General features: G+C 39.4%; 1 protein-coding gene across 10 annotated transcripts; it reads left to right on the top strand.

Moving 5' to 3' along the window:
* The first annotated feature begins 299 nt into the window (after window positions 1-299).
* Window positions 300-21,302, top strand: BPNT1 (3'(2'), 5'-bisphosphate nucleotidase 1). 10 transcript variants are annotated; one of them, XM_045455727.1, is made up of 11 exons: window positions 358-514; window positions 1,888-2,888; window positions 5,487-5,614; window positions 8,196-8,300; window positions 9,043-9,150; window positions 10,620-10,668; window positions 12,402-12,493; window positions 13,606-13,650; window positions 16,235-16,432; window positions 18,794-18,899; window positions 20,648-21,302. In XM_045455727.1, exons 3-11 carry the CDS (start codon window positions 5,495-5,497, stop codon window positions 20,794-20,796), a joined length of 972 nt encoding a protein of 323 aa, XP_045311683.1. In that variant the 5' UTR covers window positions 358-514; window positions 1,888-2,888; window positions 5,487-5,494; the 3' UTR covers window positions 20,797-21,302. The 10 variants fall into 10 exon arrangements, with proteins under 10 accessions (XP_045311684.1, XP_045311689.1, XP_045311687.1 ...); XM_045455728.1 differs by lacking the exon at window positions 1,888-2,888 and having other exon boundaries at window positions 300-415; XM_045455734.1 differs by lacking the exon at window positions 13,606-13,650 and having other exon boundaries at window positions 1,888-2,092.
* The last annotated feature ends 3,305 nt before the right edge of the window (window positions 21,303-24,607 follow it).

Consider the following 24,607-nt stretch of genomic DNA (forward strand, 5'->3'; position numbering starts at 1 on the left):
AGCCCCACTGCCATTGCGAGCAGAAGTGCGGGTGTCGCGGACCTCCTGAAGCCACTTCTCGAACAACTGGGGTTCGAGGTTAAGCAGTCGCTGGCCGCCGCAGGGCGATATTACTATCTAACATTACTACTAACATTTTAAGAGTGAAGCACACATACAAAGAGGACTGGAAGACCCCTGAAATCAGAATGAACCTTTAAAGTAGACACACCCCTCGCTGTGACCCGAGGCGACATCGGCCGCCGGAAAGTTCAGGGAAAACACGGAGAAACGGAGTTACCCTGCAGGTCCGGAGTCTCCCGCGGTCGTGGGAGCAGCTGTTCTGCGCCTGCGCCGAATTTCCCGCATGCTCAGTAGCTGCAGTAGGTTGTCCTGCATCCGCCAACGTACGACCTATTGCCGGGGAGAAGGCCAGGTACTGGAAGCTACCAGGGACCTGTTGCTTGATAGCTTTTAGTTGTTGTTGTCACCCTTCCGAGTGTCTTTCGTCTAGCTTTGTTCCAGGCTTGTCACTGTAAGTTTCTCCCCTGCGAGTCAGAGCAAGGGCCTTGGGCAGATCTGAGTCATTTATTGGTCCCCTAACTCCACCCCTTTGCAGAGATACAAGGAGATTTCAGGGATTTATGTTAAAAAAAGAAAAGAAAAGATTGCGGGAATCAGATTGCCTCTCCAGACATTCCAATTTCGGACCTAGATTCTTGAGTGTCAACAATTTGATTGTTTGATTTGTTTTCGTGCTCTGGGATCTTTTCATGGCAATATATTGTAGAAATAGCAAGGCAAACCTAGACAGTGGGTTCGTTAGAGACTGCCTTACGCCTAAAATTAAATTTCGTTAAAATAGCACACATTCTTCCTACTGTCTTTGCTGCATACTTATAGACTTGCTTGATTTATTCAGGTTTTCCTGAAAATATAATTGCTAGTTCGAAAGATGTGTACGTTTTACTTTTAGTAAGCTTTTCAAAACCATCCTAAGAGGTTTTAACCACTATGCATCCTTGCTAACAGTGCTCTGGAGGATGTTCCCTCACAGGCTAGCCCACATTGGTCATATTTATCCATGCCAGTATTACACATGAACAATCATCTTTTGCTGTTTTAATTTGCATTTCTTTCATAATTAGTGAGGTTGAGCATTTCATGTAATTAACTAATGGCCATTGCTTTTCGTTTTCTAGGAATAGACTGTGTCCTTTGCTCATTTTTCTACTGGATTATTTATCTTTAACATGATGATGTAAAAAGCCCTCTACATAACCAAAGTTAACTCAGATGTCTAGGCTGTGATACAATTTTTTTTTTTCTCATTTTGTCACTCATCTGCTTTGTGGTAAACTGGCTACATAGATATTTTAATTTTTATGCAGTCAAATTTGTCAATGTTCTTTTATAGATTGTTAGTTTTTCTCATGTTTAAAAGTCCTTTACCAAATTTATAAAATATTTAATACAGCTTTATTTTCATACTTTTATGGTTCATTCTTCTAAAATCATGCATTGATCTGGAATATATATTTGATACAAAGAATGCAGAAAGTTTTAACTTTTAAAAAGATTAGTAATTGTTCGTGCCATTTTTTTGCCCAATTAACTTTCCTTTGTGATTTGAAATACCACCTGTAGTATCTATTTCTGGAATTTAATTCTGCCCAGGACTAAACTCTTTAATTACTATAGTTTTATATCGTATTTTGATAACTGGTAAAGAGTGTATCTCTGCTTGTTGTTCTTTTTTCAGAATTTGCTCTGTCGTGCTCATATTTTTATTTTTCCAGATGCCTTTGCACCTGGCATCATTTGCTCAGGTTTCAAAAGATATATAATCTTTGTATTTTGATTGGGAACTCATCATTCATTTAAAAATTTTTTTTAATGTTTGGGCAGGGAGAGCGGGAGACACAGAATCCAAAGCAGGCTCCAGGCTCTGGGCTGTCATTACAGAGCCCAACATGGGGCTCGAACTCATGGACTATGAGATCATGACTTGAGCCAAAGTGGGATGTTTAACCGACTGCCAGCCAGGCGCCCCGTCATCATTCGTTTTTGGATCCTAATCCTCATGTGCTCACCACCTTTATATCGATTCAAGGTACATTTCCCAGGCTATCAGAGGAAATGGATCATTTGATTCCTGTTGTGTTTATCCTTCCAAGTTAGCCCTATTGGCAACTGTAAAGATTTCTTAAAGAGTGGGATGTTGGGTTGATAGCCTTAACTGGCATGCAACCTTTTTCATACATACTCTAAGCCTCAACCTCCAAATGTTATGAAAAAGAATCTGTACTGTGATTCAGGGTTATCATATTACATTGATTACATATTATCATACTACATATTACATTGACCCCAGGGTCAAAATAATGTTGCAGAAGTTATAGGAATTGTTTCGCCCTTAACACTGCCCTGATGTCTCTGCAGGATAGCCAGTAATGAGGACAATTGTTACAATAATGGTTAGCCAGTATCATTTAGTGCTTACTTTGTGCCAGGAACTGTTACAAGTGCTTTGCATGCAATCCTCATTTAATAATTACAGCAACCCTATGCTATAGATGATATGGTTAGCTCCGTTTTACAGCTAGAGGCACAGAAAATTAAGTGGCTTTCCAAAGATCAGACAGCTAACATATGCCAGAGCCAGGATTTGAAGACTGGCAGTGAGCTCCAGTGCCTGTGCCTTTAGCTACCTCATGATGTTTTGAGTAAGCTTTCAGAAAGACGTGTTCACAAAAGGCGGTGTTTTAGGACCCAGAAGGTATAAAACTGGTAGAGAAGGAAGTACAGTGTGTGTAATTTGACCTGCTATAAGGAAGTTAGCAACTTGCAGGTAGCTTTTCAGACTTGCTCTGGCGCTCCAATACCGTCAACGAGGGATTCTCCAACAGGTGATTCTCGTTTGGGTTCTGGGAAGGAACGCAATTAAAAAGGCTAACAGGAACCTCTTTTACAGATGTGTTTTGATACTATGATTAGATTAATTTTCTTTATATTAAGGGCCAAAATTGTATTCATTTGTTTAAGAAATATGTAAGAATATTAGACAGGGATAATAATTTTATTAATTATGTTTGGATCAAAGTATTTCAGAGAAATTGGTTGGCATATTTTCTTACTTGCCAACTAGAAGTGATTTGCAGGATTTCTTTAAAAATCAAACCTAGGGGCACCTGGGTGACTCAGTTGGTTAAGCGTCAGACTTCGGCGCAGGTCTTGATCTCAGGGTTCGTGAGTTGGAGCCCCACATGGGACTCGCTGCTGTCAGTGCAGAGCCCGCTTTGGATCTTCTGTCCCCCCTCCCCCCCCCCCTGCGCCTCCCCCTGCTCATTCTCTCTCTCTCTCTCTCAAAAATAAACATAAACAAAATTAAAAACCAAACCATTCTTATGAAACTGATGTTAGCTTTAAATGGCAGTTCATGTAGTATGCATTTTATGAGGAATGTAGTAAAAAGACAAAGCCTGAAAGCTTGTCTTTATGAAAAAATACTGTGAACTTGGCAAACATAAAGGGAAGTGGTTTATTTAGATATGAAGCCTGATAAGTCTAGAATGATTGCTTAATTAGCTCAAAGGTAAATGATATCTTGAAAAGTTAGAACACTACCACACAGTGAGGGAAAAGATTTATGAAATCTGCCTTTCATAAATGTCATTTTATAGAAGATGGGGACTGAACGAGCATACCAACATGTAGTACGACAACAGCAGTTAAGACATTTGGGCAGTGCGTAATTAGTTGCCTGAAGACTACCTTTTCCAGAGTAGAATAAATCAGATAGGTAGCCAGTCATGGATACTAAGGGAGTAGAGGTAAAGTCCACAAAGTAGTTGCTGAATTATTTCTCCTGTTTTCAATTTGAGGTGTTCCTGCATGAGTAATTTTCATGAGCAGTTTTTCCACATGTAGTACCTAGCATGCCAAGAAAATGAATGTAGCCTGATGATATAATAAGATAAACAGGATTTAAATACATAGGAATTTGTTTTATTTTCATCTTAATTCCCGACAGCTACTGGCCACAGGATGGTGTTCATTACCTTACATCAAATTCAATTCTGTTCTCCTTCTGAAGGGTTTCAAACACTTCACTTGTTTTTTGTCTCAAGTATGTTCATAATGCCTGTGAATAAAATGTGGATGACAGGAAAAAGATGTAAAAAAGAGCTTGAAAGCCTCATCAGATCAAACATGCAGTCAGAAATTGGTGGTAGGATGATGGCTGTTGCCGAATTGAGGTTTATAATGTCTTTTCTGTTCTGTATTGTGTTCCTTTAATGCATTAAAATAATGTTGACCTGATTTGATTGGGGGGGGGGAGGGGATCATCGGGCGGTTCCCTGTAAGCATTCTGAGACAAAGATAAAGCCCAAGAGGTTTATTAGGGAGTGTTCTTGGGATCACTTGTGGGAAGTGGAAAGTAAGCAGTGATGCCTTGGGGGGGGGGGGGGGGTTGGGAGTTGGGCCAGGACAGAGTCCCAGCCAAGGTCTCGGTCAACCAACCGTGCTGGGCATTCAGAAGCTCGGATGAGCCATCAGAGTTAGGGTGGCACCCAGCTGGAGTGTGGAGTGACCTTTAAATCCATCCCCTCTGTTGACCAGTTTCAGGTGAAGTGACTCATCTTAGCAGATAAATTCCCAGAGAAAGGTGGCAGGTAAGGGCCATCTGTTCATGGCACTCTCAGCAGCTGGGGAAATGTCCTTCAGCCCTGAAGGGAATCTGAATGGTACATTGCAGCCTCAGAACAGTCACTAAAATTGCAGGACTTGTATTTGTATTTTCAAAGAGGAATTTACTTTATCCTAAAGGCTGTTTTTTTCCGCATTTTTCATTGGGCCAGGGGCTATTCTGACACTCATTACTTTTCCACATGATTGGTCTTTACCCCAATTAATTATGTCACTTGTTCTCTTTATCTGGTAACTGACGATGGTAGTAATAAATAACCAGCAGGTTAAATTTTATTTAATCTGTAATGGACTGTTCTGTGTTTTTTAGGAGCTAATTATCATCACGTGCAGTCCCTCCTCTTTTTAATTACTGCACACATCCATCCACATCCCTTACGCTGTCCATACCTCTCTTGGCACTTACTAGTTTTATGTTACAGGCTTTAGGTTATAATATTTTATCGCCAATCCACCAAAATATTAGCTCCTCGGTGGCAGATGTTTTATCTTATTAGTCTCTGCAGCACCTTCCATGGCCTTTGCACATACATTCATATATCTCATACATACAACTTTTTCACATGCTCATAGGCCTGGGCCAGCTTACCCTATGCTTCAAAATGTACCATCTTTAGAGAGAGAATGCTATAAAATTTATTGAAAGAATCAATGCTGAAATGGAAGTTTTTCCAAGTCTCTTTTAGTAAATATTAAGGAATCTACACAGTTAGGCACTCAATAAGTATGTATTGAGTTGAATTCAAGTAAATAAAACCAGTAGAAAGTAACACAACTTTCTCTCCATTTCCCCCCAGGGCTTATCATGGCTTCCAGTCACGCTGTGTTGATGCGGCTGGTGGCCTCGGCGTATTCTGTTGCTCAAAAGGCAGGAACCATAATCAGACGTGTTCTTGCTGAAGGAGACCTGGGTATCGTGGAGAAGGTACTGAAAGTCTCATCTCATTTCATACCAACTTTATTTCTGTTCCTTGAAGTTTAATTTATGTATATTTTTGAGAGAGAAAGTGCGAGCAGGGGAGGGGCAGAGAGAGAGAGACAGAGGATCCGCAGCGGGCTCTGTGCTGACAGCAAAAAGCCCGATGTGGGGCTCACGGGGCTCGGACCCATGAACCATGAGACCATGACCTGAGCCAAAGTTGGACACCTAACCGACGGAACCACACAGGTGGCCCCAAACATTTCACTTTAATTCATGTTTCATGTTAACCAAGAAAAGATCATTGCTGATAGATCGTAAGACTCTGCTTCTCTTTTTCTCTAACGATTAACTTAATACAGTTTTAATTCATTGAACGCATCTTCTCAAAAATGTTGTGGAAGAGGAGGACATGAAATCATACTTATCTGGGGCCCACGGGTGGCTCAGTTGGTTAAGTGTTGGACTCTTGATTTTGGCTCAGGTCATGATCTCACAGTTCGTGAGTTCGAGCCCCACGTCGGGCTCTGCACTGACAGCGGGGAGCCTGCTTGGGATTTCCTTTCTTCCTCTCTCTCTACCCCTCTCCCGCCGGTGTGCATGTGTGCTGTTTCAAAAATAAATAAACATTAAAAAAAAAGAAATCATACTTACCAAATTTATCAAAAAATGAACCTGGTAAGAGTAGTTAATATATTGGTTAGTTAATATATTGGATCACAGAATAAGTATTCAAAAAGTTACAAACACTGAGAAAAGAGGGCCAAGTCCAACAGGATATTATATTGGGAATAATTATAAGGTCCCAAAGTATTAATGTTCAAGGAATAAGAAGTAAATCTGATTTATAATTGTTTGAAAAAGGTTTTAGTTGACAACATACTGAATGATAAATCAGTAATGTAATTCGGCAACTTTCAGAAGGCTACTAATCTCACTGCCTTTTTAATAAAGTGTTTTTACTGTTATGAAAAATAGGAAATAAAGAAAAATAGCAAAAATAAAGAACAGTTATCCATCACACCACCACTGCCAATACTTATGATTATTTCTTTTCAGATAGTTTCCTTACGGCATCGCTTATTTTTACATTGATTTTATATTGTCATTGTATTAGATGTACCACATTGTAGCCTGTAGTTCAGAAGTGATGGAAAAAGAGTATTCAAGTGAGGAAAAAGGTAATAATCGCACTGTCCTCTTTACCGGTCAGACGCTTCGAGTACTTTGTATCTACTTGTTGACACCTCATTTTAAAAGAGGAAGGGCAGAATTAAATTTGTCACACAAAGTATTGAGTGCCAGATGAGGTCTGGCCCTATGTCAGTAGAAAGAGCAGGAAGTATTATCCTGGAGAAGAAAAGAATTGGGATAGCTTTCCTCGTATACTTCATGGCCGTCAGTGTCTTTTCTCTAGAGAGCAGTGTCTAGACTTGATTGCTGTATGGTATCTCCAAATTTAACAAATCTTTTCAAAGTTTCAGCAGATATTTCTAGAGCGGCTACCATGTGCCAGACACAATTCTTTAGGAAATAAAACAAAGATCTTTGTCTCTGTGGCCCTATATTATACAGTTACTTTGCATTGAGATGACGAGCAGACTTCAGTGTGGCGTAAGAGTCTTTGATTTTCATGATCGTTCCTTGTCTCACTCTCACTCAAAAGTATTATAAAATTTCTACTATTTGAAATAACATAATCCGTAAACCCACCTAACCAGGCATATGTAAATTGCAACATTTCATAATTCTGTGAAAGCAAACTAACAAAAGGTTGTAGCTGTCAATTACCAGATTTTCCACTGTCTTTCACTAGAATGACTATCTGACATACGGCTTGAGTGAGAATATTGTTGATGAGCTATACATATCGAATATTATTGCTGTTCATTTTCATATTTTTTATATTTGAGAAATAGGAATTCTTTGTATCATCCTGAGGACCTATTGAATTATTAGGGACGTAGATCAGTAGACCAGTAGAAGATTAGTGAATAGAAGTTGTAGAAGGATCCGTGTAAGGAATACCTTTCAAATAGCTAAAGTTTTTAGCTCCGATTGCCTTGGAAAGTTATCAGTTTCCTCTCTCTTCATCTTTTTTAAGTAAAATATTGATGTAGAGGGGTGCCTGGATGGCTCAGTTGGTTAAGCGTCCGACTTCAACTCAGGTCATGATCTCGCAGTCTGTGAGTTCGAGCCCTGCGTCGAGCTCTGTGCTGACGGCTCAGAGCCTGAAGCCTGCTTCGGATTCTGTGTCTCCCTCTCTCTGACCCTCCCCCGTTCATGCTCTGTCTCTGTCTGTCTCAAAAATAAATAAACATTAAAAAAAAAAAAAAAAAGATTGACGTAGAGATCTTATGAAGAGGATTTCTCAATTGGGGGAGAAATGGTCTCCTTTCCAAACTTTAACCACTATAAATCCCATGAGAAAAACCAAACTGGGAAACTAGTTGACTCCTTTGGTGTTAAGTTCCATGAATCTAAAAGTAGACAGTGTGATTTAAATGATATGGACACTCATGCGTTAGGAGTCAGAGGACAACTTATTTCATACTAGTTCTGCTGAAATTTGCATTCTTTGTTGCAGACCTGTCCCACAGACCTGCAGACCAAAGCTGACCGGTTGGCACAAATGAGTGTATGCTCTTCACTGGCACGGAAATTCCCCAAACTAACAATTATAGGGGAAGAGGTAAGACTTGTGAGAATCTGTGAATTCAATGTTGTGATACAATATGTGTGATGCAATATGTTTTTAATGACTGTTCCCCATATGGATTTACAATTGCCCCTTAAAGATTTATATACCACTATTCCTATTTCAAAGTGTTGTATCTGGTGTTTTAACACCAAAATGATTTGTCATATTCCTTGGACTTGAAGGAAATGTCTGATTATAAAATATTTTGGTCCGTTTTTAGGCAGGTATCTCACTTCTAGACCGTAAAAGATAGTTCCTGTTGTAATAATCAGCAGACAAACTATAAGATGGGATGAGTTCTAGAACTTTGGAATAAAAATGGATTTTGTTATTTCTCGTTTCGTTTTTTGTTTAAAATTAGGCTTATTTGTGCACTTACCCAAAGACTATAACACTGAAAGTGGTGGAGTTTGCCTGTCCTGTGTTTGAGAGGGAGGTATCAGATGTCAGAGCAACTTTACTTAAATACATTTATAGCACTTAGATATAATTTTTTTTAATTGTTCAGGATAAGAAGGATGGGGTTTTTTGTAGTCAACTTTGCTCAGCCATATATGGTCATTTTTGCAATTTGATTTGATTTGCTTTACTTTCTACTTGGTTAAACTCTAAACATAAAGGGTAAACAGGAAGCCCTCGTGACCCACGGTGTTGCATTTGTTCTGTTACGAAGACAAAGACTGCTCTGTAAACACCAAATAGCTTCAGTGACCATCAGTGTTCTCTGCCCTAGGATCTGCCTTCTGAAGAAGTGGATCAAGAACTGATTGAAGATGGTCAGTGGGAGGAGATACTGAAGCAACCGTGCCCATCACAGTACAGTGCTATTAAAGAGGAGGATGTATGATCCAGATCATTATTTCGTTCTTTGTCAGCCTTCATGTTGTTGCTCTAGTAAATAAAACTTGCCAGTAATGTTGAGAAGTTGGTAGATATAAAATAGGGCCAACCAGGAACTTGAAATCTTTCAGGGCCAGCATAGAAGTACCAGACAACCACATGGAATGTATGATCTGTTAAGTTAGGGTTTAGTTTCTTATCCTCTTGGCTTCTTCTCTAAAACTATTATTAAAAATACCTGAAGGAAGAACATCTAATTTGTTAGTAGATTTGGGTAAAACATTCCATTGCTAGAAGGAGATGAAATAGATCCCTACGTTATATGTTTAGAAGGCCATAAAAATCACCTTACTTACTTATTTTGATTTGTTTAACATACATTCGTCAAATACCTACTATGAGTAAGGCACTTTGCTCTGTGATTTGGAGGACAGAAAGAAAATGAAACATGGTGTCTTCCGTCCGAAATATGCCTCATTCACAAATTCACATCAAGCATTATAGCTCTAGTGGGTAATGGCTACATATCCTGAATCACGTTAAAATCCTAAGGAGAAGGGATTTCTTTTTAATGTACCATCCATTCATAAAACATCCATTTTTCTTTGATGTATATTATTGGTATCCTTAAGTTAAAGTCAGACTGTCATTATTTTTTTAAATCAGCATTATATGCCAAAGTGAGTACCAGCCACACGTTGTTCAAAATATTTTGGGTGCCACTTTAGTTTTCCCTGTATTACCACATAGAGCTCAGTGTGTTCATAGCATTGTGTTCAGCGTTCAGGTGACAGCAAATTTATTAGTTAAGCATCTTGTATTTAAAAGTCTTTGTTTGAGAGAGTGCGAGTTGGGGAGAGGGGCAGAGGGAGAGAGAGAGAGAGAGAGAGAGAGAGAGAACCTTAAGCAAGCTTCACACTTGGCACAGAGCCCACGCGGAGCTTGATCCCACAACCGTGGGATTATGATGTGAGCTGAAATCAAGAGTTGGACGCTCAACCGACTGAGCCACCCAGGCGCCCCACATATTTAAAATTCTTAGGTCAGGGGTGCCTGCGTGGCTCAGTAGGTTAAGCATCCGACTTTGGCTCAGGTCACGATCTCACAGTTCGTGGGTTTGAGCACCCCCTTGGGCTCTGTGCTGACAGCTCGGAGCCTGGAGCCTGCTTCAGAGTCTGTGTCTCCTTCTCTCTCTGCCCCTCCCCCGTTCGTGTTCTGTCTTTCTCTGTCTCTCAAAGGTAAATAAATGTTAAAAAAAAAAAAAATTAAAATTCTTAAATCAGACTTCTCTCCAATTTAAATGGACGTTTTCCATGATTACAAAATATAAGGTTTTTTACTATCATGAAACTGATGACATTAGCTTAAGCAATTCATAGTATAATTTTAAAAACGGAAAAAGTATTTTTAATCTACTTAAACCTATTTTTTAAATGTTGTATGCTTACTTTGGATATTTCTCTTATTTAGCTTGTGGTCTGGGTTGATCCTCTGGACGGGACCAAGGAATACACTGAAGGTTGGTATCTCTTTGGTATTTGTTTCCAACAGCAATAGGTCTAGTAGATGATATTTGGTCGGCAACACTTAATATTTCATCTGCTGCATGAAAACCTGGTATCATATCTCATGTCCATGGCCTGAAGCTATATTTGTGCTCATCCTCGCTGTTATTGTATATCAGTGAGTGTCAAGACAGCGAGGGAGAAAATTCATCTCCTTCAGATACCACCCACCCCCCCGACCATCTAACAGCCGCACAATTCTAATGTCCCCCAGGTGAGGATAGCTGACACTAAGCCAGTGTCAACAGTGACAGCGCTGAACCCCCAGCTCTGTTGGGGTAGAAAACAATGTAAAGCCCAGCTGCACTGGTGGCCTGTGCCGCCTCTGCCCTCCCACACCGGTTCCACTCACCCTCCCCTCAACTGTGAGCTGCCTTCTCACTCACAGCCTCACCTTTAAAGATGAGTTTGGAGGGGCGCCTGGGAGGCTCAGTCCGCTAAGCGTCCAACCTTGGCTGAGGTCATGATATCATGGTTCCTGGGTTCAAGCCTCACATCGGACTCTGCGCTGACAGCGAGGAGCCTGCTTTGGACCCTCTGTCTCCCTCTCTCTGCCCTTCCCCCACTTGCTGTCTCTCCCTCAAAATAAATAAATGAACTTAAAAAAATTAGGAAAAAAAATAAAGATGAATTTGGAAACACAGTACAATATTTCTTTGTGAAATTGTCTACAATGAGAAAACTCAGAAAGTAGCAGATTAAAATAAAATGGACAGCATTAAAGTAAAAAGACCATGCTCCGAGTCTTAGGTTTTAGGAGCATAGCGTACATACGCTTAGAGTTTTATTTTTGAAACAGAGATCTACATAGGTTTTCTGATACTGGCTCTCAGCTTTATAGCTTAAGAAAAAGAAGATTTCACATCATTATTAGAAAAACTTTCTCTGTCTTTGGATGAGACATACCTGTAATGAGTCTGTTGCACAGTGTATATGCAAATGTACATATGCACATGCAGTACAACTTCTCAATGATCCGTTGAGAAATAGGGAAGCTCTAGATAGCTTAGTACATATAAGAACACCCAGATAGATTGTTTAGATCTTGACCCCCACCTCCAGAGAATTTGATTCACTGGCTCTGGGAAGAACCCTGAGAATCAGTGTTAAAAATTATGCCAGTTAAGGGGCACTGGCTGGCTCAGTCAGTAGAGCATTAGACTCTTGATTTCAGGGTCGTAAGTTTGAACCCTACGTTGGGCATCAAGCTTACTTTAAAAAACAAACAAACAAAAAAACCATGCCAGTTAATTCTGATGCTGCTTGACAATGTACAGACCCCACTTGGAGAAATGTTACCTTAGAGACTTGAAATGGAGGTCTAGACAATAATCCTGGAACAGGGAGTGATCCAGCAGGCAGGAGTGACATGGATGGTGGCAGAAGGTCACAGCAGCTTGACAATAATGGCTGTGGAGTTATGGCTGGTTTATTCAATTGGTTTACAAATTGTACTAATGAGACCATGCCTATTGATTCAGTTAAGTGGCCATGGATCCTTCTTCTGTCTCTGGCCAGCTATCTCTTATAATTTGTGCATTTTGCCAGCAGAGGGATTGATCGTGGATGAATCATTACAAATTTCTTACCTTTATTCCAAAAATAACTTGGAGCATTTGATGTGCTGATGATGCATTATATGTAATGTGAGAAAGTTACATAATTGATATTCATTTCTTCCTCATAGGTCTTCTTGACAACGTGACAGTTCTTATTGGAATTGCTTATGAAGGAAGAGCCATAGCAGGAGTTATTAATCAGCCATATTACAACTACCAGGTATTACTATAAATGATATAAAAATATTTTATTAGATACAGTGTTATATGATTCCTGATGTTATCTAATCCAGTGATTTCTAACTTCATTGCCCATGCAGTTATTAGGGAAGTCAACAAAATACAGATTCCCAGGTCATACCCCAGACCTGTTGAATCAGAACCCCTCAGGGCACTGATACGAGGAATGTATATGTATGTATTTGTGTGTACAGAGGGACACTATGTATATTACATGCACTTTTTTATGTATGCCTTATTTGAATGCCAAAGTTTGGGAATTACTGACATGGTTCTTGATTAGCTTGGTTATTGAGACACCTGATTTACAGGTGGTTCTTGAAGCATATTGAAGAAATGAACCATTTCAACCGAGAAAAGATGCTAGCCATGTTGTTTTCCAGGTAAAGCTATATAATCCCTAAATTACAGTCAGCATTGATCATAGAACTAGCTATGCTCTTGCACTCATTTCTCCTATTTTGTCTCTCTAATCTGCTTTGACTTTCTATTATGCTCCCAAGAAATTGCCTTCCTTAGAAACAAGAGAGTAATGTAATTCCAAGGCATAAATATACTGTGATGTGAAATCACATTAAATGTTGAAGGAAATTGTTGAAATAAAACAGTTGAGGTATTTGCATTACCGTGACCTTGATAGAACTTGGAGAATCGAAGTAACCAGAGTGGGGACTATTACTTCTGAATTGCTAGCTTGAGTTTAAGAGCAGGATTAATCTTTGCTTCTAAGATATTTTTTTCATGTGTATGATCATAACTTTTTATTTATAATTATGTGCCTCTTAAAATTATTTAGCAAAAATAGTTCTGCATTACTGAACAACTCTCTCGTACTACTTTGCTTAAGTGTCTTTTAATTTTTTTAATATGACTTTAACGTTTATACAGTACTATACACAGACACAAGTTTGTGGTTTTTATGTAAACTTTAAAGTAAGTTAATACCATTACTTAAAAGAGGGGTGTTTAGTTCACAGATGATGTTGTAATGCATGGCACCTTTCATCAAAAGACGATCGCAGTGCTTAGGGGTTGTTGATAGTTTCCATCACTTCTTTCTGAGATTAGAAAACTTGTATTCATTTTCCACAGAACAATGAAAAGCAGAAGTTAAGGGAACACGGGAATGAAGCAAAGGTGAGAAAAAAATAGGTAGGGTTTTGGCTCCCTAGTAGGTAGAAAACAAGGCAGGCTACTTGTGGTACCCAGGTGGCCATTGTCCCTCTTGTGTGTCTGTTCAGTTCCTCCTGTCCTGCTTCTCCCACTGCTACCTCTCTCTCCTCCACAGTCCCTTCTGTACTCTCTTTTTCCTCTCATCCTTCACGCTTGCATATGCCTTAAAATTTGTTGCAACAAGTGGAAAAATTGCCCAGCTCTGTTGATGGTATTCAAGGATGGATATTCAGCTTCAAATAGTCATCAGTATAAGAATAATTGCTAAAGTTTATCAAGAGCTTACTGTGTGCTGCCAGACTCAAGAGATTCACAGGCTTTATCTCATGTAATACCACAGTCCTATAAGGAAACCTTTATCCTTGTTTTAAAGAAGAAACTCAGGCAAATAACTTGCCTGTCATGGACAAGATCTGGAGACTGAAACCGAGGTCCAGGCTCTTACCATTACTCTATATTGCCTTCTTGAGCCAGATAGAAGACTTCTAACAATTTGAACTTCAGTATTACTTCTAACAGATACTGAGCCTGGTAAGCACTTAAAGGAAGCAGGGTGGCTTAGTGCAAAGAAACCTAATTGGTCTTTATGTCAGAGATAGCCTCTTAACCATTATGAACTGTAATTAACCATCATGAAGCCTTTGTTATGTCCAGAAAGTTGGTGTGGTGCTTTTGAAGGAGATGGAGAGATCAGGAGCACAGAGGAAGGCTAGCTGGCTGCCTCATGGGATTGCATTTAGCGCACCCAGGTGCCAGATTCCTTGGTCACATCCTCTTTGCCTACATACTCATTTATGGAGTGAATGTGACATTTTAGGAACCAGAATACCCATGTCTGCTCTTTTAGTATGATTTCCTTTCTTTTTCAGAATAAATGGAGATGAATTGATAAATAAGTTTCTTGAGAGCATGAGATTTATCTCAGCAATCAAACTGAGGCCCAATGAGCACCAGAGCCCATCTGTACTTTTCAGGTTCTAAGACTCTCCTGTGGTGTAGATTCAAGAATCTACAGAACAGAGGAAGCGCATGAACATATATTGAACACCAAGTGCTTATTCTTTGGTTCCTGTGTTGCCCCATATGCAGGGAGAGCTATGCACAGACCGCCTTCAGCAGGCAGCCTCTTCAAGCATTGTCTCACCTGCAAAGAGCCGCCTCACCCAGTGACGTGCCCTTTTTCAAGGCAGTCCATTTCCAATGACTGATTATTGCATGAGTATAAATGCCTGGTATTTCCTTCCAATTTTTACCACCCTGAGGGCCATTCTAGCTTCAGAGCTAATCAGCTGAGGCTGTTGTTGGATCTGCATCACAGCTCGGTTTCTTCCTCTGCCCACTCATGTTTCCTTCCCTCCCTTGCACAGGTGTTAACCCCAAGGGTCCTCCCTAATGAACACCCTCCCTAATTCAGAGTCTGCTTCCCACGGAATGCAACCTGCAACATAAGCATATTTCACTATAACAGCACCCAGGATGCCGCCAGTGGACAAATAAGATGATGTGTTTCAAAGCATTTTGATGAGTAAAATGCAGTATAATTTAGCAATGAAGGATATCAGCTTTGAATACGGATGAGCCTGAGTTTGGTTATGATCTTCCCAGAGTCCCTGGTCAGGTTACTTAATGATTCCACATCTCGTATTTCTCATTTCTCATCTGTAAAACAAGGATGGTAATACTTGCTTCACGGAGTTGCTTGGGGGGTTAAATGAAATAATACATGTAAGGCACTTAGTATAGTGCCTGGTATGGTACTTGCTTAGAATTCAGTAACATATATGTCTGTATGTCTCTGGTATATGTTTAGTATATTAACATAATGGTGTTTTGATGACTCTGTGCTAATGATTTTATGCATCAGTTTTATTTTCCATGAAATACAAGTTTTGTTTTTCTGTATAAAGTATATAGCTAAAACAAGGTGTTTGAAAGTTCTTTGAGCTCTGCAAAGGAAAACGCAGGTGCTAAGATTGCATTATCGTTGCCATTTTACCACCACAATTGTCAGTAAAAATGTTAACCCTGACCCCATTATCCGTGGCTACTCTTCAGTATCAGCCTATTCAGTTGCCGTGTCTCCGTAGCTGCAAGATACATTATCACTATTACTTATTCCCATAGTAACAAGACCCTTGCTGTTCCTTAGATGATGAAAAGTAGTAATCAGCATATGGTGTTTCATTTCCTGGGTACTTCAGTACCTTTTGCAAACAACCATTTTCAAATACAACAACGATATCATTGGCTGATTCAGAGAGAGACACGAATCAGTATATGATTTTTCCTTGCCTGAGGACTTCAAGGAATAACCATAAGTTCCCTTCAGTGCCTCTTAAACCCAATTATTAGCCAAAACAACAAGAGAATAATCCTCTGATTATCTCAGGAAAATTTCATTGTCGATGATATTGTTCTGGTTCTTTATAACATTATCATATTTTTATTTCAAAAAAAATCATGATGCTAACATAACTCAGCATTCTATTTATGGCTGACATTTTTCTCCAGACTATTACAAGCTTTTCTGTTTCACTCATTTATATAGGCAGGACCAGATGCTGTGTTGGGGAGGACAATCTGGGGAGTTTTAGGTTTAGGTGCGTTTGGGTTTCAGCTGAAAGAGGCACCTGCCGGAAAACACATCATCACAACCACCCGGTCCCATAGCAGCAAGTTGGTGATGGACTGTGTGGCGGCTATGAACCCGGACGATGTGCTACGAGTGGGAGGAGCAGGAAATAAGGTACAAAAGCGTCTGCCGTCCCGCTGAAATGCAATTGAGTCTTTGACAGAAATCCCAAGCTTTAAAAAAAAAAAAAAAAAAAAAAAAAGTGAAATCAGGGTTGGGGAGAAAGAATTAGAGATTGTAACTGACCATCAAAGGCACATTTCAGCAACATTTGAATTTTTAAAAAATGTTATGGTTCAAGTCAGTGCTAATAGAAGTCACCAGGATAAGATCCTGTGCCTCTTGCCAGCCCTCCTGTTCTCGAGGACTCTCTGGGGTTACTTCTAGATCTTTTATTCTGCGGACTCCAAGGACGGGCCTGCCTGCCTTTCCTGGATGCTTCCCCCATTCTTTCATCTAGGCTTCCGTCCTCCTGAAAAAATTGTGAAATGGAACACAATTTGATCTTCATCCTTCCCAGCCTTGATCTCTTCTCCTCTGATTGCCCCCCTGGATATCATCATCCTGACATCCTTCAGGTATCTCAAAGTCAACATGTCTAGTTGGAGCTCTTCCTTTTTCTTCCTGCCCCATGTGCGTTCCTCCTATTTCCTATCTGCTAAATGGCACCACCATTTTCCTAACTGCTCCAGGCAGACACCTGAAAGTCTTCCTAGACTCCTTCATTCCTCACAGCCTATCTATGTATCTTCTTAATTCCTCCCTAATGTCTCCTCTTGTCCATCTTAACTGCCCCCACCCTACTTGAATCCTATCATCATCCTTCACCCAGACTTTACAGTAGCTTCCAGCGGTCTCTCTGTTCAGTCCCAGCCCTCACATTAACATAGAGCCGTTAAACATGCAAAACTTACCATCTGTCACTCCCTTGCCCCAGACCCTTGGACAAGTCCCTGCACCACAATTGAAAATCCAAGCCTATAAGAATGGAATGTAAATTCCTCTATATCTTGTTCCTTGGACACACCCAAGCCTTATCTCACGACATCCCCCAGCTCAGAAGCTAGTGATATTGCCTGTGGTTCCGGATGCATGTGCATTGCACACTTGTGTGCCTGGCACAGGAAGGCAAAGAATAAATACTTACCGATCTGAGTGGATTTAATTTTTCTTCACCTACCCTTTGGAAGCAATAATCAACTATTTTTAGATTTTTCAAAAGCACTTACTGGTATGAGGATGAAAATAGGAGTTTAAAAATAATAATATTTTGGAAAAAAACGAAAACATTTCAAAGTAAAAATATATTCTTGGTATTCACCAAATATAGTGACAGGTGTGATTTCTCTTTGCCCTTACTTTTATAACCACAAAAATCCCATTACATCTTTTATTCCCAAGGAGCACCATTCTCCTTAGGAACAAAGTCCCCATCCTGCATATTCCCCACCTTTGCTCCTATAAAAAGACCTTGTTAGGCAGCTATTCACTTTTTTATATATATCAAGGACTTATTTAAGGATCTAATGAAGGCTACAGCCCTTCCTCCCTCAAAAAATATACCTGAAATAGTTCTTGGCCCATAATAAGACTTGACACACAGTTGCTAAATGAAAGGAAAACCGTTTACTTAAAAGTCTCCAGGAAGGTTTAATCAAGTTTGCTGGCGTTCTTGAGCATCAAGAAAAACAATTGAACGTGACCAATGCCTTTCCTTAAAGAATTCACTGAGATTTTCCTCATTCTGTCAGTGTGGCCTCTTCATCTGAATATTTGAAATCTGAATTTTATAGTACCGATTATTTTACAGCATAACCAAAAAATAAGTAAATGACTAATGAAAGCTTGATAGCAATTGCTCTTTAGAGAGTCATGCAGTTTCTATCAGTGACCTCAGTTTTGTTTGAGAGTTGTAAGAGTTACTAAGATGACAATTTAAGAATTCCTATTTTGGCATTAGAAACCGCAATGCACAGGATTCCCAAGACTTCAGAAGCTACTTGTTAGACTAGTCCGCGCTGCATATCTTGTTAGGACTACAGTATAACAGTATAAACTACAGTTTATACATTAGCGCACTACTTGATATTCTTCTATCCTTTATCTAACAACAGTCACTTCCTTACAAGATTGAAAAACTTTCATTTTTCTACAGTATGCAATATGTTGATTTTACAGGAAGAGAAAAACAACATAATGAAAAGAAAATTAAATTTATCTGACTAGGACTATGAAGACTGTTCCGATAGACTCGTAGCTTATTAAACCACTTTCCCCCCTCAGGTCACTATATTATTCTATATTCTATAGTATTCTATATATTTCTCCATAATACTCATATCATTTAAACCTGCTAAAAGCTTTAACCTAAGTTGAGTTGGACAGAGGAATTGAAATATACTTGATAAAAAGCAATTTCTCTTGTTTTTCAATTATTTCATGGTCCAAGGATAATTATTATCTCTAACCTTACAGATTATTCAGCTGATTGAAGGCAAAGCCTCTGCCTATGTATTTGCAAGTCCTGGATGTAAGAAATGGGATACTTGTGCTCCAGAAGTTATTTTACATGCTGTGGGAGGTCAGTCCCTTTTATTTTGGGGAATTACAGTTTTTATAGTTTTTATGTTATGCTAAGATATAATTTTTCAGTACATTATTTTACCTAGACTGTGAGGATATAAAAGCTAGAAGGAATCCTAGAGATTAGCCAGTGCAACTCCTGTATTTCATAGAGGTAGAAAATAGATTTTCAATAAATTCCTCTTTCTTTAGTTATTGTTTACCTTTTGGACTTTGATCTACATACAGTTGATTTGATTTGATTTGATTTGATTTTTTTTTTTATTTTAGAGGGAGAGTGAGAACAGGGGAGGGGGCAGAGGGGGAGAGAGAGAGAGACTGAGAGAGAGAGAGAGAGAGAGAGAGAGAGAGGGAGAATCTTGAGCAGTCTCCACGCTGATTATTCAGGGTTCGATCCCACAACCCTGGGATCATGATCTGAGCCAAAATCAAGAGTCAGACACTCACCAATTGTGCCAACCAGGCACCCCTACATACAGTTGATTTATTTTTTTAATGTTTTTGTTTTTTTTTTTTTATTTTTGAGAGAGAGAGACAGAGCGTGAACAGGGAAGGGGCAAAGAGAGAGAGACACACAGAATCCGAAGGAGGCTCCAGGCTCTGAGCTGTCAGCACAGAGCCCGACGCGGGGCTCGAATTGCAAACCACGAGATCATGACCTGAGCCAAAGTGGGCCACTTAACCAACAGAGCCACCCAGGTGCCCCACATACAGTTGCTTTATTTAAGCCCTTAATGATTTATGGCTTTAATGCTACTAGGGTTTTTTTTTTCCTTGAAAAGCAAAATATTCATCACCATTGTCTTCACTGCAGTTTCATTTAAGCAAATATTGGCAAATATCTTAGTACTAGTGCTTAAGATCATAGAGTTAGAATTTTTTTTTTATTATTTTTTTTAACCTTTATTTATTTTTGAGACAGAGAGAGACAGAGCATGAACAGGGGAGGGGCAGAGAGAGGGGGAGACACAAAATCCGAAACAGGCTCCAGGCTCTGAGCTGTCAGCCCAGAGCCCGGCGTGGGGCTTGAACTCACGACCGTGAGCTCACGACCTGAGCCGAAGTCCGACGCTTAACTGACCAAGACACCCAGGTGCCCCTAGAATTTTTTTTAATCTGACTGAAAATATACTACAAATATATACATAGTAAGATGATTTTTCAATTTCTAATAGACATCAGTTCACTTGTACTCTTGAAACACTTGATTTTTTTCTATAATTTCTCCTAATATGTTATCAATATCTCATTAGTATATTACATGACAAGGAAGTTAGATTCATCACAATCCCATCTCTTTAAAGTGTATAATTAAACTGTATTGTAACACAATTATATTTGATGAACATACTTCACTTAAACTCTTATTAAATAAAGTATTAATATTCAATGGAAGAATAAAGAAAACACTTCTGAAAATGGGAATCGTTGTGTTGGAGTAGAACCAACAAGAAATGTAATCACCTCAGGATAAGAGAAATTAATTGATACTGAGAAATATAAATTAAAAATGCTAAGTGAAATTAGTTTTAATCAGAGAGAAAAATAGTTTATCTTTCAGTTAGTCAAAATTGCTCTATAGTTTTAAATTCAAGTGAATGAAAACTTAACCTTTCTAGTCACTCATTTATCTTATCCAGAATGAATTGATATTATTGTACAGGGAAGTAAAAGGAACTTAAAAATAGCTAGAAACATAACCATGTGGTCAGCCACTAATGTCGTATTGATGTTTTTTTGCTGTAGGCAAGTTAACCGATATCCATGGAAATGCCCTTCAGTATAACAAGGAAGTGAAGCATATGAACTCCGCAGGCGTCCTGGCCACACTGCGCAATCACAACTACTATGCAAGTCGAGTTCCAGAATCCGTTAAAAGTGCTCTTGTTCCTTAAAGGAAAATCTCATGGACTTAGCTAGGAGAAGAACTTGATTCTCAAAATACTGTACTTTAATTAGATGGAATTAGAGTTCCACTTTATTCATTGTTGATCAGTGATTTATATTTACTTAGGAGTAGAAAAAGGAATTAAAGAATTTCTTGATTAATTATTCACCCAGACCAGTTGTGACAACTGAAGGGTTTATCAAGTAAGTGTGTTGATGGTTCTTTTCCTCCTTGTATTTGGATAAATGAAAGGAAGGCTTAATTTCAACTCCCTATTCTGGTCAGTTGTATAATCAACATTCCTGTTATTGTGAACAAGATTTCTTTAGGGCACAAAACCACAAGTTGTTATCTGAATCTCATTCTTGTTTTTCACAGTAGTTTTAAAAGTTGTCCTTATTCCAGTGATGAATACACTAATACTCCAGGGATGAATCCCCCAAAATGTCATGTATGTGGATGAAACAGATTTATGGGAAGATTCTTTATAATAAATGAAATCATTTAATTCTAGTTCTTTATGTTCTTTACCATCTTTTAAAAATTTTGAGTAGTATTTGAAAATTACATATTCTCTACTGTGCACATTATTCTTATGGCATCATTGTAATGACTATGGAAATTTAGGTAATTACCTTAGTTTTTTCCAAGGGGAGATTATAACATAAGCTATCAAAATCATTCTGACATTCTGCCCAGATTTTTCTTTTTTAGGTCTCTTTGCAGTGCTTTTAAATACATTTCTCTGTTGTTGGATTAGAGAAAAGTGGTTTAAATTAATGGTTCTCAAACCCAACTACATCACCTAGGAAGCTTTTCAAAAATACGTTCATAGGCTTCATCCCAGCAGTTTTGATTCTATATATTTTTAGAAAGCTCTTCTGTGGCCTTTGATAATCATTGAAGTTTAGATAATAACTTCACAGCATCTGTAACATAGCCTGAAGTGTAGCATCTTGACATTGACACCTTTGACCACTCCAGTCTCTTATAACTCTCTTCCCAGTGATTTTCTTCTTCCCTCTCCAGCCATTCCCACCTAGTCTCCTTTCTTGGTTTCTCTTTGTCTCTCTTCATTTCAATGTCAGTGGGTTCACCAAGATTCTGCTCTGGGTTCTACCTTTTCACTAGATGATCTAATCCACACATATGGCTTCACCTGCTTACCCTTAATTCCAAAATCTCTGTCTAGTTTAGAATTCTCAGGGGCACCTGACTGGCTCAGTCAGTAGAGCATATGATTCTTGATCTGGGAGTTGTGAGTGCAAGCCCCACTTTGGGTGTAGAGCTTACTTTAAAACAACAACAATCGTCTCAAATTTTAAGTTGCCATGCCCAAAAGCCTGTTTTGGTGTCTCACAGGTATCTGTGAATTACTATGTCTACAAAGCTCTTCATTCTTTCCCATCCCTCCTTAAATTATTTTACCAGTCCTCAAGGTGATTCTAGTAATTGGCCAAATTTGGAAATCGCTTCCTAAATCCATTTACTTCCCTCTAAGAGTAGAGTTCTCTATCTATAAAGAGGAGACTAAACCTAATTTTCTTAATATGAAGTTTATTGTCAAATTGGTTTCCATACAACACCCAGTGCTCATCCCAACAGGTGCCCTCCTCAATGCCCATCGCCCACTTTCCCCTCCCTCCCACCCCCCATCAACCCTCAGTTTATTCTCAGTTAAACCTAATTTAAAAAAAAAGCCCAAGTGCAATGTGAGAATAACTTCTGAAGCCATTTTCTACAGGCTCCTATTTAAATTTTTTTTAATGTTTATTTATTTTTGAGAGAGACAGAGACAGAGCATGATCAGGGGAGGGGCAGAGAGAGAGGGAGACACAGAATCTGAAGCAGGCTCCAGGCTCTGAGCTGTCAGCACAGAGCCCAACTTGGGGCTCAAACTCATGAGTCATGAGATCGTGACCTGAGCTGAAGTCAGATGCTTAACCAACTGAGCCACCAGGCACCCCTACAGGCTCCTATTTAAAAATGAGTTATCCAATACTCCTGAAATCATTGCTTCACTATATGCTAACTAACTTGGATGTAAATTTTAAAAAATAAAAAATTAAATTAAAATTTTAAAAATGAGTTATCCAAGAGACATATTTGAAAGTCTACGTTCTCTCTTCAATCCCATTGCTTATACATTAATTTATACCCTCATACACCTTTATTTCTTCCATGGATCACTGTGATATCTTCCTGATGAATCTGCCTGCCTGTGCTGTAGTTTTCTTCACTCCACTTATATTCTCTAGGGTGATTTTTTACAAAGTCAAATCTAGTAGTGCCACTCCCTTACTTAAAATCTTTTAGAGCTTCTTATTGCCTTCAAGATAAAATACTAGTTTCTTATCATAGCATGTAAACTCTGATGCCTTCCTTCTCCAGCATCAACTCTGATCACGAGCTTATATCCAGCTGTGCTCAACCATTTAGAGGTCTCCCCAAATACCATGCTTTCTCTCACCTTGGCTTCCATTCATTCATTCAACAAGTGTGTGTGTGTGGGGGGGGGGGTGTTTAAAGATTATTTATTTTGGGACCTTGGGACACCTGGGTAGCTCAGTCAGTTAAATGTCTAACTTTGACTCAGGTCATGATCTCACGGTTCATGAGTTTGAGACGGCGTCAGGCTCTGTGCTGACAGCTCAGAGCCTGGAGCCTCCTTCGGATTCTGTGTCTCCCTCTCTCTCTGCCCCTCCCCTGCTCATGCTCTGTGTCTCTTTCTCTCTCTCTCACAAATAAATAAACATAAAGTTTATTTACTTTTGAGAGAGAGGGAAAGAGCGTGCTCAAGTGGGAAAGGGCAGAGAGGGAAAGCGAGAGAATCACAGGCAGGCCCTGCATCGTCAGAGCACAGCCCGGTGTGGGGCTCAAACTCCCGAACTATGAGATCATGACCTGAGCCAAAGTCAGACACTTAACCAACTGAGCCACCCAGGTGGCCCAACAAGTATGTTTTGAGTACATATGTGAGTCACTGCTCTAGGTACATACAACAGTGGACATAACGCTGACCTCTAATCTTTTCCTTTGTTGAGCTCATGTTCTTGTGAAGCAAATCAGATAATGAACAAGTAAATGAAATTATTTCGATTGTGGTAAATGCTGCAGAGGAAATCAAGTAGGAAGATTAGTTAGAAAGCAACTGGGGCAGGATGGGGAGCTGGAAGATGATTTCTTTTACATAAAGTGGATATCTTCTCTGTGGAGGTGATGTCCAAGCTGAGATTTCCAGTAGGAATAACGAGCACAGTGTCTCTGAGGAAAGAAAGAAAAACAAAGCAGGAAGGGAGCCAGGATAGGCTGAAATAAAGTGAACAAGGAGAGAAGAACGTTATAAAATGAGGTTGGGGAGGCAGGAGCCAGGTCATGTACAGTCTTAAAAATTTTTTTTGTTTAGTTTTAAGTATTTAGGAGAAATGAAAATGACTATTAAAAGATACAGGGTTTCTTTCTGGAGTGATGGTTTAAAATTGTGTTAATGAGGGTCGCCTGGGTGGCTCAGTCGGTTAAGCGTCTGACTTCGGATCAGGTCATGATCTCGCGGTTTGTGAGTTCGAGCCCCGCGTCGGGCTCTGTGCTGGCAGCTCAGAGCCTGGGGCCTGTTTCAGATTCTGTGTCTCCCTCTCTCTCTGACCCTCCCCCATTCATGCTCTGTCTCTCTCTGTCTCAAAAATAAATAAACGTTAAAAAAAAATTAAAAAAAAATCGTGTTAATGATTAAACAACTCTGAATACACTAAAGGCCATTGAGTTGTACACTTTAAATCGGTAAATTGTACGGTGTATGAATTATATTTTAATGAAACTGT

This window comes from Leopardus geoffroyi, chromosome C3 (assembly GCF_018350155.1).
Source record: "Leopardus geoffroyi isolate Oge1 chromosome C3, O.geoffroyi_Oge1_pat1.0, whole genome shotgun sequence".
Lineage (NCBI taxonomy): Eukaryota > Metazoa > Chordata > Mammalia > Carnivora > Felidae > Leopardus > Leopardus geoffroyi.

What these genes read in the sequence shown, in the direction of transcription:
- BPNT1 (XM_045455728.1), top strand. Translation starts at nt 5,495, where the DNA reads ATGGCTTCCAGTCACGCTGTGTTGATGCGGCTGGTGGCCTCGGCGTAT. An exon ending in ACCTGGGTATCGTGGAGAAG is followed by an intron (nt 5,615 to 8,195) that starts GTACTGAAAGTC and finishes TCTTTGTTGCAG; the next exon opens with ACCTGTCCCACAGACCTGCA. An exon ending in GACCAAGGAATACACTGAAG is followed by an intron (nt 10,669 to 12,401) that starts GTTGGTATCTCT and finishes TCTTCCTCATAG; the next exon opens with GTCTTCTTGACAACGTGACA.